At 49.2% G+C, this 18,092-nt stretch overlaps 1 protein-coding gene across 2 annotated transcripts in view; it reads left to right on the top strand.

Moving 5' to 3' along the window:
- The window catches only part of ERC2 (ELKS/RAB6-interacting/CAST family member 2), a 768,095-nt gene that overhangs the window by 458,105 nt on the left and 291,898 nt on the right, over positions 1–18,092 (top strand). Inside the window, exon 11 of one of the 2 annotated variants that reach the window (XM_054977162.1) lies at positions 8,189–8,200. The exons of the other annotated variant lie outside the window; for it this stretch is intronic. Coding sequence (XP_054833137.1) covers positions 8,189–8,200 — 12 coding nt within the window. The remainder of the gene's footprint in view (positions 1–8,188; positions 8,201–18,092) is intronic. 2 annotated transcript variants of the gene reach the window in all.

The following is an 18,092-nucleotide window of genomic DNA, read 5'->3' as shown; positions in this document are numbered from 1 at the left end:
CTATTTCCTTCAACTAGGTATAGATAGAATATCATTTTAAGTCACTGAAAAGTACTTTGTGGCCTGGGAGCCACAATGAAATTATAAAATAGCTAAATTGTGTCTGTAAAATACTTTCGGCATTCTTGTGAAAAAGCCTACAATGAAATTCATGGAACTTGGCATGTACTCAGAACTTTGTGGAAATGGGCCCTGGTTTTCTTCTGCTTTGGGTGAAATTTGGAAAAATACAACTTCTGTTTCCTTTGTTTAAAAAAACTTTGGAAATAGTTCATATGTAGCATAGTCAGTGCAAAGAATATAATCAAACACAGAGAGAGAGAGAGTTTATGAAATGATCTTATGCTTTTTTCATGCATATGAATGTGATTTCCTACATGAGATTTGTTTTGTGGGTGTGATTTATGTGAACTTTCTGAACCATTCCACAATTTACTATCTATAGACTACAGAGAAAAAACTGAAATTCTAAGGAGTATATCTTTTAGATGAATCTATGGGCAAATCCACACGCCCTTGGAGTGTCCCAACGTTGTGCTAACTGTTGAAGGCTTTCATGGCCGGAGAACGATGGTTGTTGTGGGTTTTCCGGGCTGTATTGCCGTGGTCTTGGCATTGTAGTTCCTGACGTTTCGCCAGCAGCTGTGGCTGGCATCTTCAGAGGTGTAGCACCAAAAGACAGAGATCTCTCAGTGTCACAGTGTGGAAAAGATGTAGGTCATTTGTATCTACTCAGGAGGGGTGGGGTTGAGCTGAGTCATCCTGTAAGAGTTTCCCAGGGTGTGGAATGCTAATGGCGGGAGGCTTCACTGTATCCTGAGGAGGTTCTTTTGCATATGGATTGGTACTTGATGTGCTAATCTTCTCTGCAGGGCTATTGTTGGGGATAGAATGTTTTGTTAGCCTGGTGTTTTTCAAAACTGGACACCATGCTTTGTTCATTCTTAAGGTTTCTTCTTTCCTGTTGAAGTTTTGCTTATGCTTGTGAATTTCAATGGCTTCCCTGTGCAGTCTGACAAAGTAGTTGGAAGTGTTGTCCAGTATTTTGGTGTCCTGGAATAAGATACTGTGCCCTGTTTGCGTTAGGCTATGTTCAGCCACTGCTGATTTTTCAGGTTGTCCAAGTCTGCAGTGTCTTTCATGTTCTTTTATTTTTGTCTGGATGCTACGCTTTGCGGTCCCGATGTAAACTTGTCCACAGCTGCAGGGTATACGGTATACTCCTGCAGAGGTGAGGGGGTCTCTACTGTCTTTTGCTGATCGTAGCATCTGTTGTATTTTTCGGGTGGGTCTGAATACTGCTTGAAGGTTATGCTTTTTCATAAGCTTTCCCATCTGATCAGTAATTCCTTTGATATATGGTAAAAAACCTTAAGAATGAACAGAGCATGGTTTCCAGTTTTGAAAAACACCAGGCTAACAAAACATTCTATCCCCAACAATAGCCCTGCAGAGAAGATTAGCACATCAAGCCCCAATCCATATGCAAAAGAACCTCCTCAGGATACAGTGAAGCCTCCCGCCATTAGCATTCCACACCCTGGGAAACTCTTACAGGATGACTCAGCTCAACTCCACCCCTCCTGAGTAGATACAAATGACCTACATCTTTTCCACACTGTGACACTGAGAGATCTCTGTCTTTTGGTGCTACACCTCTGAAGATGCCAGCCACAGCTGCTGGCGAAACGTCAGGAACTACAATGCCAAGACCATGGCAATACAGCCCGGAAAACCCACAACAACCATCGTTGTGCTAACTGTTCGCTAAACACCCAGAAGTATAGCGTCTTTCTAGTGCAATTCAGAAATCGTGCTAGAAAGACGCTATACTTCCGGGTGTTTAGCGAACATTTAGCGCAATGCCAGGACGCTCCGAGGGCCTGTGGATTCAGCCTATGATGTATACAGAATAGAACAAAATAGGTGGCATGCTTATAACCTGAAGTGGTTATATGACTGAACAATAACAGTAAACTGTTATGATTTTCAGTCTAGACTCTGCACTGACTCTGGCAATATGATTGCTTGCACTAGTCTGTAACCAATTTCTTAAAATTTTAACAGTATTCTTTTCTTATTCATGTCCTTTGATGATGGAGAAGAAGACCCATAAGTTCTCCACTGCTTATGTATGTGTAGAGCAGTTACAGCAACCTGTGTTTAATCAGGCGTTACCTCATTTGGGGCTGTTTCCTGGAATTAGTTCTTGTACCATTTCATATCTAAATCCACGATCAAACATGTTCACTTGACTAACTTTCCCTGTGCACTTGTCGTCTGATTTTAAGACCATCATTACATAACAGATGGATAACATCCTACCAAGCTACCCATTTATACTGTTCCCTTAGAACTATTAAATGTTCTGGTTTTGCAATCCCAGCTGGAATGAAGAGACAGACACAGTCTTGGAACTAAAGGGCTGTTTATTAAAATGACCATTAAACATAAACCATGGCAAGGGCCAACTAAGCGGTACAGGTCAAGCCATGGGGTCAACCCAAGACCGCCGCCTTGACCTGCCTGGGCAAGTCCTGAAGCCCCAGGTGTAGGCCATCCCTAGAATGGCTGCAACCTAGTCAGCCAGGCAAATGGATCCCCCATCAAGCACCTAACGCCCCAGCCATACAGCATGAGGGAAGGCCTTGTCCCTGGGGATCCCTGCAGGCATCTCCCCATGTAATGGTAGCCATCACAAACATACTGCACTGATGGCAAACCCTGATCCCCACCCATGGGGAAACACCACTGGGTGCTCACTGTCCCACGCCCTATTCCCAAAACTCTCCTGCCAGTGACCTAACCAAACAGAACCACCCAGCCAATACCTCAAACCAATGCCAGTAGTGCAAGTTAGGTGAAAAAAAACCCTTCCCAAAAGCCAATCAGGGAAAAGGGTAAAAAATTCCTTCCTGGCTCTGAAAACAGCAACTGGCTAATCCTGCACTAAAACAGGGTGAGGTGGGTGGGCCGAGCGCGCGTGAGGTGGGTGGGGGGAGTGGAGCCGCCTGCAAACAGCTCTTGGCTCCGCCCCCGGCCAAAGCCCCAGATGCCCAGGAAGGGAGCCTGTCTCCTTCCTCCGGGCAGGACTGCAAATGCTGGCTCCTGGCTCAGGCAGCTTTGCTGCCACCAGGTGAGACGAATTCTCATAGCTGGCTCTTAGACTGCACTTAGATTTTGCCTGGGACTGCTCCTCTATGGGTTCACTATGAGCTAAACTACAAGAGATGAATTACATGAGGATGCTCATGTGAAGGGAGTTGCAATGTTAGCTGGGAAGCTGAGTTAGATTGGAAGTCTCTATCAATTTTCCCTCTCTACAGAGCCAGCAAAGATCACTCCTCACAGGGTTTGTTAATTTCCTCTTCGCCTCCCAGGAGCTCAAAGTCTTCTGGGTGAACTGGGAGCAGGCAAAAAGCAGACTTAATACCACACTTTGCCATCTCAGCTCCCACCCCACACCGATGCACAACCTTGACCACTTGGTCAAAGGAAGTGTAGTGCACAGAACAGAGCTCATTGGGAATGCCGTCATTCACCAATCCCCCTTTGGGAAAAGATAAGTGGTGGATAAGGTGAAATTCTCGAGGCACCTTTTTTGGCACCACCCCCAAAGGGGACACCCTTAAGGAAGGAACAGGAGGGACATCAAATGGCCCCAAGACCCTGCCCTCAGCACATTCCTTAGCAATTTTCTGCCAGACCACTTCTTCCATGCCAGCCACTGATCTAAGGTAGGCTGCCATGGAAGGTGTCCAGGGGCCCTGAAGAGGGATCCTAAACCCAAACTTAAAACCATTAAGTAAATAATAAATGTCTCGGTGCTGGGGGTAATCTTGAAGCCATCATTCAAGTACCCTCAGCTTTACTGGACTGGGCCCCTTTACCAGTCCCATGCTGGCCACCTCCCCCCACAAAGTGTTTTCCACCCTGTTTTGCTTTGGGGCAAGCTGCATATGGGTGGGCTCCCGTGCAGACAGGACACTCGTGCCTATACTTGCACCCTTTTCTGTTACAAACCCCTTTGGACATAAAGTCCCAACAAAGCAGGCAGAATTGAACCTGCTGCCACACAAAGGTTCAGGAACCTGACCCTTGAGCCAGCCAGAATATCAGATGACCGCTGTTTGTTCTGTCTCTGAGGTTAGATTTAGCAGGGGACATAACCTGCACCCATAGTTGCATGAGAATTTGATCCCAAGGGAGGCTTGGATTCAAGGCTGCACACATGCGAAACTCCTCGTCATACCGCAGCCAAGCCACCCCCTCAAAATCAGTGTAGCCCCTATAGATAATATTTATGTACTGGAAAAGGGGGAGAGCCCTCCAGGGCTGCGCCCTAGCCAATACACCCGCATAAACCAGGAACCCGGGCAACCAATGTGACCACGTCCTGTCAATCCACCTATGGCAAATCTTCTCCTTATCCCTATCATCTAGATAATCTTTATCCTTCTTCTCCAGCTCCCTGAAGAGAAGGGTAAAGACCTCCACATACTCGCCTTTTATAATCTTGTCCCTTGTAGCCTGTGTTAAGTGATCACCCAAAGGCAACACCGTGTCTCCAGGTGGCAATGCCCTATACGGAACCATGCCATACCCTGAGGATCGATAAGGGACTGGCCCCAACTGAGGGACATAACCATAAGGCCACCCAACTATGGAAAGAGGGTAGGCCTGGCTATCCCCACCGGTGGCACCCCCCACAGCTTGTAAACCTTGTGCCTGCTGCTGGCTCAATGACCCACTGGCATAACCAGGCCAAACAGGCAAGCCCACCGAAGGCCAACCATGCATGGAAGATGAATATACAGATGAAGAAGCTGCAACACTCGAGGCAGCAGGTTGTCCCCAAGGGCCCCAAGGCCAGTTGCCAGCCTGCTGAGGCAGAGATGACTTACCCTCGGATACTGGCGGTTCCACAGCTATGGTGACTTGCCCACTATCCACTGGCCACTCCTGCTTGACCTCCACCACACCCTCAGTTGATGTCAAGGGTTCCTGGCAACCGCCTCCATCACTCGTCACCTCTCTTGATGACCCCTCAAGAGCAGAAAGACGAGATAAAAAATCTTTGTAAAACTCAGCTCTAGAGACTTTTTTAGGAGCTCAGCGTGACTGGGCAGGTGCTACAACTGGTGCTGGACCACTCCTAGCCCTCTCGAGTGCTGCAATACGATCTAGCAGCTCCTGCCTCCTTGGACCACTATTGTCCTCATCCGAGGAGGGATGGGCTGGTGGAGGCTTCTTAGGTGCAGGCCTTTTAACTGGCTGCTTACCCTTGGATGGGCCACTCCCTTTTTTTGGAGGCATTGTGTAACTTGGCGACTGTATAGTCACCAATTAAGTATCCCAAAAGGGGCAGGTTCTCAGCCAAACAACTTAACCAATATGTAAGTACACCTCCCCAGCAGAACTAGCTGTCCACTAGATGGCACCACAACAGCCCTGTAGAAGCCCACAGAAAATGGCTGCCACCAAAAACAGCCCCAAAATGGCCACCAGGCGGAAACCCAGGTAGATGCAGAATAGGCCTGGCTATGGATAATGGCACCCTATAATTAACTGCCAAGGATAATGGCAAGCAAAGGCAACCCCCCCTCAAATATCCCTCCCCAAAAGGAGATGGGCTGTAGTGCTGTATGCCCAAGAAGCCAAAGTGAGGGGAGACAGGCCTCAGGAGGGGAAGGAGAAAGAGGAAGAACACGACCGCTATGCAAGCAGAGGTCCCCCCCGCTCATGACCCAGCAACAGCAAACAACCAGGTATGCTGAGAGCACTGGCCACCATGACCCCACCACACTGAGTGGCCACTTAACACAGAGACTCTACACCGCAACCGCTGGCGCAAAGTAACCAGCGACTGGGGCAGCAGACAAGCCCTTTGAGAAAAGGCACTGCCAGCGCCGCTGCCACCAAAATGCTGCCTGGGAGCTCCTCAGGCTGAAATCCCCTCCAGAGCAAAGCTCTCAGGCAGCCCAGCCCAGGCTGCTCCCTGCCGCTCACCACTCGGAAGGAAGGGAGAGAAGAGGAATTGCTCCTGCTTCCTCCAAGCACGCAATACAACTGTGGCCGGGGGGGGGGGGAATGGAGCTGCCTGCAAACGGCTCTTGGCTCTGCCCCAGCCAAAACCTGGATGCCCGGGTAGGGAGCCTGTCTCTTTTCCTCCGGGCAGGGCTGCAAATTATGGCTCCCAGCTCAAGCAGCTATGCTGATACTGGGCAAGCCAAATTCCTTTAGACTTCATGGATAGTATACATTGATGGACCTACCCTCAATGATTCCTTTTTAAAGCAATCCATTCTAGTGGCCATCGACAGGCAGTGGATACCACAATTTAAGTTGAGTAAAGAAGTACTTCCTTTTGTCTATCCTGCATCTATTGCCTATCAGCTTGAGTGCTGAAGAGTTCTTGTATTATGAGAGAAGGAGAAAAAGTTGTATTTATCCACTTTCTTCACCCTATGCTTAATTATAGAAGCCTCTATTATGGCACTTTTGGTTTACCACTTTCTCATCTCATTTCATCTGGCATGAAGTATCCATGAACGCCTCTGATTTAAGAAGAAAACCCTCTCCCATATGGCAACACTTATTGTATCTTGCACTTGATAAATTCTATAATCTTTTTCTGTTTTTTAGGCTATTTGTTCTTTCAAAGTTTACAAAGTCAGGGATTTTGTGCAATAAACATACACTGAGTTTGTACTAACAAAATTCAAACTGAGGCAGGAAATAGGCTTCTGATTTTATATGATAGGTGACAAAAGATAGACTCAACTTCCTGTTTTACAGTATGTATGAAAAGGGCATTGTCTCCATCTAAAGCAAAATGCCTTGTGATGTCCTTTCATAGCTATGGTCAACTCAGTTCTCATATCTCATAATACTTCAGTGTCGCTTTTAGCTTTCTGTTTATTATATGGGCAAGAGCCCCATGGCACAGAGTGGTAAGCTGCAGTAGTGCAGCCCAAGCTTTGTTCAAAACCAGAGTTTGATCCTGGTGGAAGCCGGGTTCTTTTAGCTAGCTCAAGGTTGACTCATCCTTCCGAGGTCGGTAAAATGAGTATCCAATTTCCTGGGGGTAAAGTGTAGATGACTGGGGAAGGCAATGGCAAACCACCTTGTAACAAAAAGTCTGCCAAGAAAATGTCATGATGCGATTCCCCCCCCCCCCATGGGTCAGTAATGACTTGGTGCTTGCACCTTACCTTTGTATTATATGGGCATTTTTAAATTTTGAGATAGATTCAGCATTGCCCTTCTTACCAACATTTATGTCAGTTTGATTAGGAAAAGGGGCTTCAGCTAAAATATCTGCAAGCAATTCAGTTAAAGAACATAGAAATCAATATATGCCATACTTGTGAAGCTACTTTTAGATGTTTAAAACAAACCATCTTCTGGAAAATGGTGCAGAAATATCCACCTGTGAGATGGCTCCAGGACTCTTTTAGCATGGCATTGGATGAGATGTGTGTATCCATCTGTGTATATATCTATGTATCTATGTGCAAGCGTGTGACTGTTGGCTAATAGAAAAGACATGTTAAATATTTTGTACAAAATAAGTTATCAGGCATCTGGATATTCTCAGCAATGAAGTATTAGTCTTATTCTTAGGACTGAAAAAGATTGTTCTCAGCTTTGGGAAGGGCTATATTTTCATGGGAAAAAGTGGAGTCTTTGATCAGTATAAATGATCAGTACTTGAGAATTTGTGAGATGAAACTCTTTGAACACATAGCCAAGCCATTTAACTTCCCTTATTTTTCATGGATGAAGATGACTTGCTATATATGAATCATCCTCAAATCCATGTCGGCCCAAACAATGGCTTCTAAAAACATGTATGCCTCCTGCCAACCATATGCCATAGCACCTGTCACCAATTTCTTTTGTTTTACTTGTATATGTATACAATAAGATTGTATATGTATTAAAAGGTAGCTTTTCCATAGTCCATAAGCAACAAGCTTACTTCCTCTTAAACTGTTGCTTTGCTCATCACTCATCAAAGAAACAGTGTACACTAATGCTGATATCCCTTTTAAAATAATGCTGATATAACATCTGCTCACTTTTATGTTAAAAAACTAATGTTTTTCCTCCCTTTATTTCCTTGCTATCTCCCTTCTTTTATGTTTACTCTCCAAACTGCTGCTTTCATCCTTGCTCCAACCAGCTTGACTTCCAGGTCAGTACCTTTGGTATCTTATTCTTTCACACCACTTACTTATCAGGTCCACTTCATCTTTTAGGTGGTAAACATAAATTACTTTAGTTGCATCCTGCATTCCTAATTTGCTTTTTTATGTTAACACATTTTCTAGTAGCTTATTAGTCACTTTCGATTTCAATCAAGATAATAGCTTTTCTGAAGTGTTTTTTGTTGGAAAAACTCATCAATATAAACTGGCCGTGTAAAATTCCCCCCCAAACCTAAAAAGTACAACAGCACTTTCCTGGATATTACTTCATTGAAACATAGTGTTCTGAAATATTTTATAGTTAGTAACATGTTTGTTAAACTTTAATGGATATTTTCATCAAAGCATATTGCCACATTGATCCCAAACAGTCCAAATGCAGTTAAAAAATTGGCAACATGACATCATAATGGAGTTACTGTTGATAGCTGTAAAATTGTGCAGTCATGTCAAAATTATATTAAAAAGCTGGATATTTCCCTAACTGAAATAATAGAAATGGAATGAAATTCAAAAATGCAAAGTTTAGAACCAAGAATCCAGGTAATACAAATAACATTTTTATTGTTTACTGAGGACTAATTAGATGCAAGCACAGATAAGGAAAGCGATTTGGGAGTTGATTACAATATGGCCATCAACAATCAATGACCCAGTTGGCAATAAACCAAAGATAATTCTAACAAGGATGGGAAAATATTTATCTATCATGTATCCAGGGTAATCACATCAAAGGTGAATATAAGAATGGAATATAGGTTTACAAATATATAAGACAATTGAAGAAGCTGAAGAGTTACTTTGATTATAAGCCAAATGGTTACCATGCATGAACTAATTTAGAATAGTGAATATAAGATTTCTAAATATTGAATGTGTGGAATTCTAAAACAATATATTTTGAACAGTTGCTATAATCAGTGTGGGCATTTTGCAAAATTAAGATAGCTATACGTACGTACTTCATAGATATATGTAGATATACCTGGCAACCCTACTCACTCAGGTCCAGCTTCTTGCTGCTGTTCAACAGCAACCACCCAACAAAGCCACACACATCAATCTTGTGAGGTAAGTAAGGCTGAGCATGCAGAACTAGCCCAAGGTTACTCAGTATGTTTCCATGGCAGAGTAGGGATTCAAGCCTGGGTCTCCCAGATATTAGTCTGAAATTCTAGCCCTTACACCATACTGGGCTTTGTTGGGTGGCTGCTGTTGAACAGCAGCAAGAAGCTGGTCATGGGTGAGTAGGATTGCCAGGTCCCTTCACTCCCCTAGTGGGAGATTTGGACGCTGGCTCTTACCTCCTCTCCTTCTCCTTGTATGTATCTTGCGTGTGTGTGCAGCGTGCACGCTCCCAGCTGGTGTGATGACATAACTTCTGGGAAGTGACATCATCACGTGGGTCAAAGGGCAGCCGGGGAGTGCTCCCGCACTTGCGGAGGGCTGAATTGCTCTCCAGTGGGGCCCAGAGGTGCACTGTGCTGCTGGGGGTGCCCCGGGGGCCATGGCTCCCTCTGGCCTGGTAAGTGGGGGTGGGGGGTGGGAGGTGGGAGCAGGGGATTCCCCACCCTCAGCAGGGAATGGCAAGCCTATGGGTGAGTCATGCAAGTCATGAGGTAAAAAGTTACTCTGTTGTTGCTGCCAGGCATGGCCCTGATGAGTTCTCCCTCAAAGGCCAAAACAGACCTAGAAAGAGCCCTTCCCCCTCTCCTTGCCTTTTAGTAACAGGAAAAGGGGATTGGAAATCGCCATAGTTTTATGATTGCCTAGCAACCTCTATAATGGTTTCTATGATCTCATTTCTTAAACAAATAGGTGATGCTTCTGTTCATTGTCAGGGCAAGGGAGGTAGCACTAGAGATGGGCACGATCCGCATTACGATCGGAAAAACCCCACGATAATGGCGATCACGCAATCGTGAACTGGTGGATCGTGATCATCCACGGCCAACAATCCAGCGGTCGGGAGAAGCCTGGATCGGGGCGATCAGCCTCGAATCGGGGATCCAGACACTCAGGCGCCAGCAATCTATTCCCCTGGCAATGGAGCCAGGGGAATGCCTGAGCTCTGTTTGCCCTCCTTCTGTCGCCCCACTTTGGCCTCCATGATCCACGGCTCGGGAACGGGAGATGATTGGTGCAGATCGTTAATTCGGGATCGTCGCCGGCACTGATCCACGATCAGCTGGATTGTTTATTTTTTTTGGATCGTGCCCATCTCTAATTAACACCTCAATATAATTGCTTTTAGATTTCATATCTTTCTGCAAAGCTGAGGCTTTTCACAGGTTTGTAGAAACAGCTGACTTATATGTCCATGGTCCAGTCTCTGAATTTAAGTATTCACAGATTTGGCCATGTTAAGAATTAGTTATATTGATATTTTCTTAACAATACACGTGCATCTGAAATATGTCACAGCCTGTGAGGAAAATAAGGTTTTGCAGAAATGGCATGAATGCAGTCATCTTGCCAACCCATCATCTTTTCAAGTGTTATCTGCCCTACCCCAAGTCTACCTACCAATCTTTTGTATATGTGCGTCTCAAGTAATTTAGAACATTAAAGATCATAAGCAAACTTGATTTTTTCCTTGAAGGCAAAGAGGGCCAGTGTACATACTGGAACATACATGTAAAATTCTCACCCATCCCTGGGCCATTTCTACACGGCTTACCTTTGCTTGGAATGACCCGGAACATTGCGCAAAAAAGGCGGAAGATCGTGTTTTCTCACGCAAGAAAACATGATCTTCTGCATTTTTTGCGCAATGTTCCAGGTTGTTCCAAGCAAAGGTAAGCCGTGTGGAAATGGCCCAGGAATCATCCATCTCTCCATCCATCCCAGGAGTCATCAAGGATAGTATTATGAAAAATATATCATAACTAGACATGGGCACGATCGGAATTATGGTCTGAAAATTGCCCCGATTTTGGCGTTTGCGCCATCGGGACCGGGCTGATCGGTTCCGTCCACGGCTCCCGGTTCAGCGCTCGGGTGGGGTGCTCTATTGGGTCTCGATCGGATCGATCGGTTTACGTTCGGGATTGCAGTCTGCAGACAGTCTGGCACCAGCCATCTGTTCCCGAGGGAACGGAGCCCCGTGGAAACAGAGCCTAGGGAACGCTGGAGCTGTTTGCCCTCCTTCTGTCGCCCTGGAAACGCAAATGGAAGCCCAGCTTTCCTTGATCAGCAGGGCTTCCTTCCAACCACGGAGCAGCCAGAAAAGCGCGCGCCCGTCTCGTCCATTTGGGAGAAGAGAGGGGAGGGCGGGGGAAGGGGGTGTTCTTCTGTAGCCATGGGCACTTGAATCTCATCCCTGCAAAGCCTGAGAGGCAGCTCTTATGGCCAAACACAGCCCTCCTGCGTAGCAGACCCAGGATTTATAAATAGCCATGTGCTGCGCAACCAAGTTTCACTTTCCGCTCGCGGGTGGAGTGGGACAGAGGTGAGCTCTCGCTTGCCGCTTTTGGAGAGAGAAAGCGCAAGAGAGAGAGAGAGGGAGCTTTAGCTTTGGGCTTCAGCAGATAGAGAATTAGGGAATAGGGAGCTATCTCCTCTGGTTCCAGGGCTGCCGCCTAGCTCTGGGGCCAAGCTCAGTGGGCACCTCGGCTGAGGGCTCAGGTCTGGGGGGGAGTGTTGCAGCTGGGGTTGGGCTCTATTCCTATTCTCTCTCTCTGCTTCCAGGGCTGCTGTCTAGCTCTGGGGCCAAGCTCAGTGGGCACCTCCTTGGCTGAGGGCTCACACAGTATTACACACTTTAGTAGTGCCTGGTCACTCTGGTCTGGGGGAGTGGTGGTGGTGGTGGGTGGGCCAAGGCTCTAGTTTATTCCCTCTCTCTTTCTCTCTCTGCTTCCAGGACTGCCGTCTAGCTCTGGGGCCAAGCTCAGTGGGCACCTCCTTGGCTGAGGGCTCACACAGTATTACACACTCTAGTGCCTGGTCACTCTGGTCTGGGGGAGTGGTGGTGGTGGTGGGTGGGCCAAGGCTCTAGTTTATTCCCTCTCTCTTTCTCTTTCTGCTTCCAGGGCTGCCTTCTAGCTCTGGGGCCAAGCTCAGTGGGCACCTCCTTGGCTGAGGGCTCACATAGCATTACACACTTTAGTAGTGCCTGGTCAGTGGTTACTCTGGTCTGGGGGAGTGGTGGTGGTGGTGGGTGGGCCAAGGCTCTAGTTTATTCCCTCTCTCTTTCTCTCTCTGCTTCCAGGGCTGCCGTCTAGCTCTGGGGCCAAGCTCAGTGGGCACCTCCTTGGCTGAGGGCTCACACAGTATTACACACTCTAGTGCCTGGTCACTCTGGTCTGGGGGACTGGTGGTGGTGGTGGGTGGGCCAAGGCTCTAGTTTATTCCCTCTCTGCTTCCAGGGCTGCCGTCTAGCTCTGGGGCCAAACTCAGTGGGCACCTCCTTGGCTGAGGGCTCACACAGTATTACACGCTCTAGTGCCTGGTTACTCTGGTCTGGGGGAGTGGTGGTGGTGGTGGGTGGGCCAAGGCTCTAGTCTATTCCCTCTCTCTCCCTCAACCAACTGGGCCACCCTACTGTCGACCTGGACCTCCCTGGGCTCACCTCTGGCTCTGAGCCACCCTAGGCTTGTGGTGGTATGAGACACTGCTGCTGTTTTAGGACAGCAACAATGATACCTCGGAAGTCTTCAGGTTTCTCTTTCTTCTTCCTGTTTTGGGGTCATCATCAGCGAAGCAGCAATGTGACTGGAAAAAACAGCAATTTAAAATCTGATATAAGAATATCTCATGCAGTATTTCCTTTGCCAATTGTCAAAGTGACCTGTTTCTGGGTATTGTTTCCTAGACATACATTTGCAGAAGCCTTCTGCTCAGTATTCCTTCTGCATTCATCACTGGCTGATTTCTGGTCAATGAGTTCCAGTAGTGGCCGGCCCAGCTCATCCACAGCGGGCTCGAGCCTGCCTCGGTTCTCGTGGCGGCTTCCATGGATGTTGTTTTGTCCTCCTCTCCCAGACTAGTTCCCGTTCCCTCCTCTCTCTCTCTCTGGATCTGCACAGATGGCTCCAACGTGGTCCCCCAAGCCGCAACCTCTCATGTCCTTCCCTACCCGTCCTTTCTGCCAAGGATGGTTGGTGCCGTGCTGCCTGCTGATGCAGCTGCTGGCCATGAGGAGCAGCCGTGCAGCTGCTGCTGGTGTGTGTATGGCAGGGAACCCCCCCCCCTTTGCATGGTCCCCTGCTGCCCCCTCTGGGCAGGGGGGCATGGGACGCAGCAAAAAGTGACGTGATGTCCTGTCCGCGAAGGCAGGAAGGTGTTTGCTGGCGGCTGCCGCCACAGAATTCCTCGGTGGGAGGGATCCATGGAGCAGTCCTGGCGGCCTCCTCACGCCTGGCATAACTGCGTCCCTCTTCCCCCTCCTCAGGATGACACGTCCCGTCCCTCACATGCTCCCAATGGTGACACGTCCTGTCCCATTCTGGCGAGGCAGGAAGGTGGTTGACGTCTGATAGTGGTGGTTTTGGCCATGAGGGGGGCAGCTCAGGAGCTGTTATGTGTATGGTTGTGCGGCAAGGAAACCCCCCTTTCCATGGGCACCTGGACAGCTGGTGTCCGCGAGGGAAGGAAGGTCATTGAGGTCTGCCGCTGCTGCTTTGGGGCAAGAGGGACGTCTCCGGAGAGGTTGCCGATGTGAGAGTGGGACTGCGCGTTGTCTCCCCCTTTGCATGGGCATCTGCTGTCCCCTCTGGACAGGGGGGAATGGGTCCCCTGACTCATCATGTCCGCCCCGCGAAGGCAGGAAGGGAGTTGAGTTCTGTTGCTGAAGCTGCTGTCATGTTTCGCCCCCCCCCCCTCAGGAAACACGCTGATCCATCCAGCTGATGTCTCCTGTCCTGCCCATCACCCACATTCCGCACAGGCAGGACGGCGGATCCGGTCTGCCCCCCGCTTCATGAGGGACTCTCCTGTGACTGCTCCCTCCTTGGTCATATACACAGCTTGGTTGTGCAATCGAGCAGCCGATTGTACCATATAGGGGTGGAGTTGGTTGTCGACGTGGCGTCTCCCCTGTCAATGGGGCTGACGGGACCTCTTTCAGCTGGGTGGGAATGTGTCATGCTGCAACTTTCCGGTGCAGACCTTTCCGGTGAGGCAGGAAGGTGTGTGGGTGCAGTCGGCTGCTTTTGGATATTGTGCTGCTCTCTCTTTGGTTTTACAGCGGCCGACTGCATTGTGTGAGGATACATTTGTTTGACCATTTGGAGGCTCCCCAACGGGACCTCTTTCAGTTGGGTGGGGATGCGTCCTGCAATTCTGGTCCTTTCTGCTGAGGCAGGAAGGTGTGTGCTGTCGGCAGCTGTCGACCAGCTCCGAAGCTGGAGCCTGGGGACACCCGGTAGCTGGGGGATTAGGCTGCTGTGGGGCCAATGTCGCCCCCCCCCACCCAAACAGGGCTTAACTTCATGCTGGACTTTGGCCCGTCGGTTGTGGGGGACCTTCCTGCCCTTGCCCCCCCCCCAATGACACGTCGTGTCCCAACAATCCTTTTCTGGCGAGGCAGGAAGGTGGGTGCTGCTGGCGAACGTCACAGACTGGTTCTCAGTGGGAGCCTCAGCCAAGGACACACAGTTGCTGGGGGACCTTCCCCTTCCCTCTGCCCCCCCCCATGATGACACATCATGTCCCTACAATCCTTTTGGGCGAGGCAGGAAGGTGTGAGCTGCTGGCTGCTGCCACCGCACTGTTCCATGGTGGGACCCCCGCCAAAGAAAGGAGGTCACTCAGTAACTGTGGGACTTCCCCCTCCTCCCCCTCCTCATGATGACACGTAGTGTCCCTTGTATCCTCCTCATGATATGTCCCGTCCCTTCCATCCTTTTCTGGCGAGGCAGGAAGGTGGGTGAGGTCAGCTGCCGTCGTGTGTCGCCTAAAGAGGCTTCCTTAGCCGGGGACACTCAGAAGATGTGGGACTTCCCCCTCCTCCCCCTCCTCATGATGACATGTAGTGTCCCTCGTATCCTCTTCATGATATGTCCCGTCCCTTCCATCCTTTTCTGGCGAGGCAGGAAGGTGGGTGAGGTCAGCTGCCGTCATGTGTCGCCTAAAGAGGCTTCCTTAGCTGGGGACACTCAGATGTGGGACTTCCCCCTCCTCCCCCTCCTCATGATGACATGTAGTGTCCCTCGTATCCTCCTCATGCTGACATGTCCCGTCCCTGGCATGCTCCTCCTGACGACAAGCCCCATCCCTTGAACCTTCAAAGTACCTCCTCTTATTCTTTATAAAGTCAACTACTTCCATTATAATTTGTATGTTGAAAAAACAGTCTAAGGCATGATTGTTGTCCATGCCATCCTTTCTGGCAAGGCAGGAAGGTGGGTGAGGTCGGCAGCCGCTGCGGAAACGTTCCTTGGTGGTGGGACCCTCGGTTGAGGACACAGCTGTGGGACTTCTACCATCCTCCCCCTCCTCCTGATGACACATCCAGTCCCTCGTATCCTCCCAATGATGACACGCCCTGTCCCTTTCTGGCAAGGCAAAAAGGTGGGTGAGGTCAGTTGCTGCTGTAAGCACGCTAAGCTGGAACTTCAGGTGCGGTCACCCGGTAGCTGGGGGAGCAGGCCACCCACGGGGTAATGTGCCCCCCCCGCAAGAATACCATCACGTTCTAATTTGGCCTATCGGGAACGGGGGAAACCTCCCCTCCAACCCTCATGACAACAAGGCCTGTCCCCAGTACCCTCCTCCCGACGACACATCCAGTCCCTCGTATCCTCCCAATGACATGGTGACTTGACCTGCCCCTTTCTGGCGAGGCAGGAAGGTGAGTGAGGTCAGCTGCTGCTGAGTTCACGCAAAGTAAGCTGGAGGTAATGTTGCTGTCACCCGAGAGCGGGGGAATCAGGCCGCCCCCTGGGCAAATGTCAACTCCCCCCGGCAACAGTACTGGCCCGCTCCCGTGGGGCAAGACCCCCCGCCCCCTGAGGGGAGACGGCTTGTAGCCGCCAGGCCCGGTGGACACTGACGGCACACACCTTCTTCCCTCGCTGGCGGGGAATACCGGCCCGCTCCCTTTGGCCGCCCACCGGGAAAATGTCAACTCCCCCCCAGTGACAGTACTGGCCCACTCCTGTGGGGCCAGACCCCAACGCCCCCTGAGGGGAGGCAGCTTGGCGCCACCTTCCCTGGACTGCCGAGCTCGGTGGCCTCCATCATCACCCACCTCCCTTCCTTGGCGGAGAATACGTCCCGTTGCCCTTCGGCCTGGCAGCCGGGCACATGGGGGGTGCCACCGGTGAGCGGCCAGACCCCCCACCCCCGCAGGGGAGGCGGCTCGCCGCCGCCTCCCGGGCCTGCCGGGCCTGGCGGCCGCCTTCCTCACCCACCTCCCTTCCTTGGCGGGGAATACGCCCCGCTCCCCTTCGGCCTGGCGGCCGGGCACATGGGGGGTGCTGCCGGCGAGCGGCCAGATCCCCCGCCCGCACAGGGGAGGCAGCTTGCCACCTCCTCCCCGGGCCTGCCAGGCCTGGCGGCCGCCATCACCCCCATTCCTTTACCGCTGGAAACCGCGGGGCGCCCTCCCGTGTCGTGAGGTTCGAGAACCAGGGTTTGGCGACAGCGCGGAATCACGGTCAGCTAAATCGGGATTATTTTTTGGATCATGCCCGTGTCTAATCATAACCATCTAATCTCTGTTTATGAAAACGGGCATAAATGTTGGTTACTAAGGGTCACAGTTTCTCAGTAGATGGACTTTTTGTCAGGCAGTACTAGTAACTGCTGAAACCTGGTGTTCCAGGCACAGTGTTCAATGGAACAGCATTCTAAATCCATAAACCTGCATCAATATGCAGTACTGGCCTTTGCCAATATTTTCTAAGTTACAAGCTCTTCTTTCCATAATATATCTTTATACTTTCTTGATTTGTTACTAGTCCCTAATAATTATTATACAGAAAACTAGTAAACAATGAGGATGTTGGTCCTGAATCAGATTAAATAGAGAGAATAGGAGACATCACTGGTAAGTGGATGGTGCCAACTGTTATGGTTACGACCCTTTTTCTTCAATAGATTTGGTTTTTAAGCCTTTTATTCTTGCCCCCTCTTGGTAGATTGCTGCCACCAGGAATTAATTTCCAGAATAACTTAAGTTTCTCATTTTAGTAACGTGCCCAAGGGTCAGGGTTTTCATGGTACTATGTGGCCCTGAGGATAGAAATGGGATATAGGCATGACAGATACTCTGGGATATAAAAAAAACAAAGTAAGCTTTTATTTTTATAAGAAGCGTATCCGTTTCATATTATTTCTAAAACTTGATGGTTTCAAAAGAGTAGTTCTCAATTCTTAAAGTTACTTTACTTAAACCCAGTCACATAGATCTTCTCTCAGGCTTCACACATAGTTTGCCTGCTTTTGATAGTAATTTCTTTCTCAGTTATAAGTAAGACCTTTTCTCAGGCGCACACACAGTTTGCCTGCTTTTCCTGACTGAATGTTCTTTCACAAACACACAGTTCAGGCTACCACATAGGTTATATTTCTCTCAGACAACACACACAAGCTCAGGCTGCACACAGCTTGCCTCTCTTGCCCTCACTGAATCTTTTTTCTCCACTCATAGAGCCAAACTACAAGTGATGCCTGACACTAGTTGGACACTTGTCAGCTTCCCTGAAGTTTTGATGGGAAATGTAGGTGTCCTGATCCTGCAGCTTGGCTCTCCGATTGCTGTCCAATGGACTTTTCAACTGTCACTTGTCCAACATTCTTCCAAGCTGCCTCCATTTCCCATCAAAACTTGAGCGAAGCGGACAAGTGTCCAACTAGTGTCAGGCATCACTTGTAGTTTGGCTCTCAGTCTAAAACTGCAGTCACTCCACCCACACTCTCAGTCATCAACCAATC

Source organism: Eublepharis macularius, chromosome 4 (genome assembly GCF_028583425.1).
Source record: "Eublepharis macularius isolate TG4126 chromosome 4, MPM_Emac_v1.0, whole genome shotgun sequence".
In the NCBI taxonomy this organism is placed as follows: Eukaryota; Metazoa; Chordata; class Lepidosauria; order Squamata; family Eublepharidae; genus Eublepharis; species Eublepharis macularius.
Note: the sequence above shows the minus strand (reverse complement) of the source record. Positions and strands in the feature narration are given on the sequence as shown.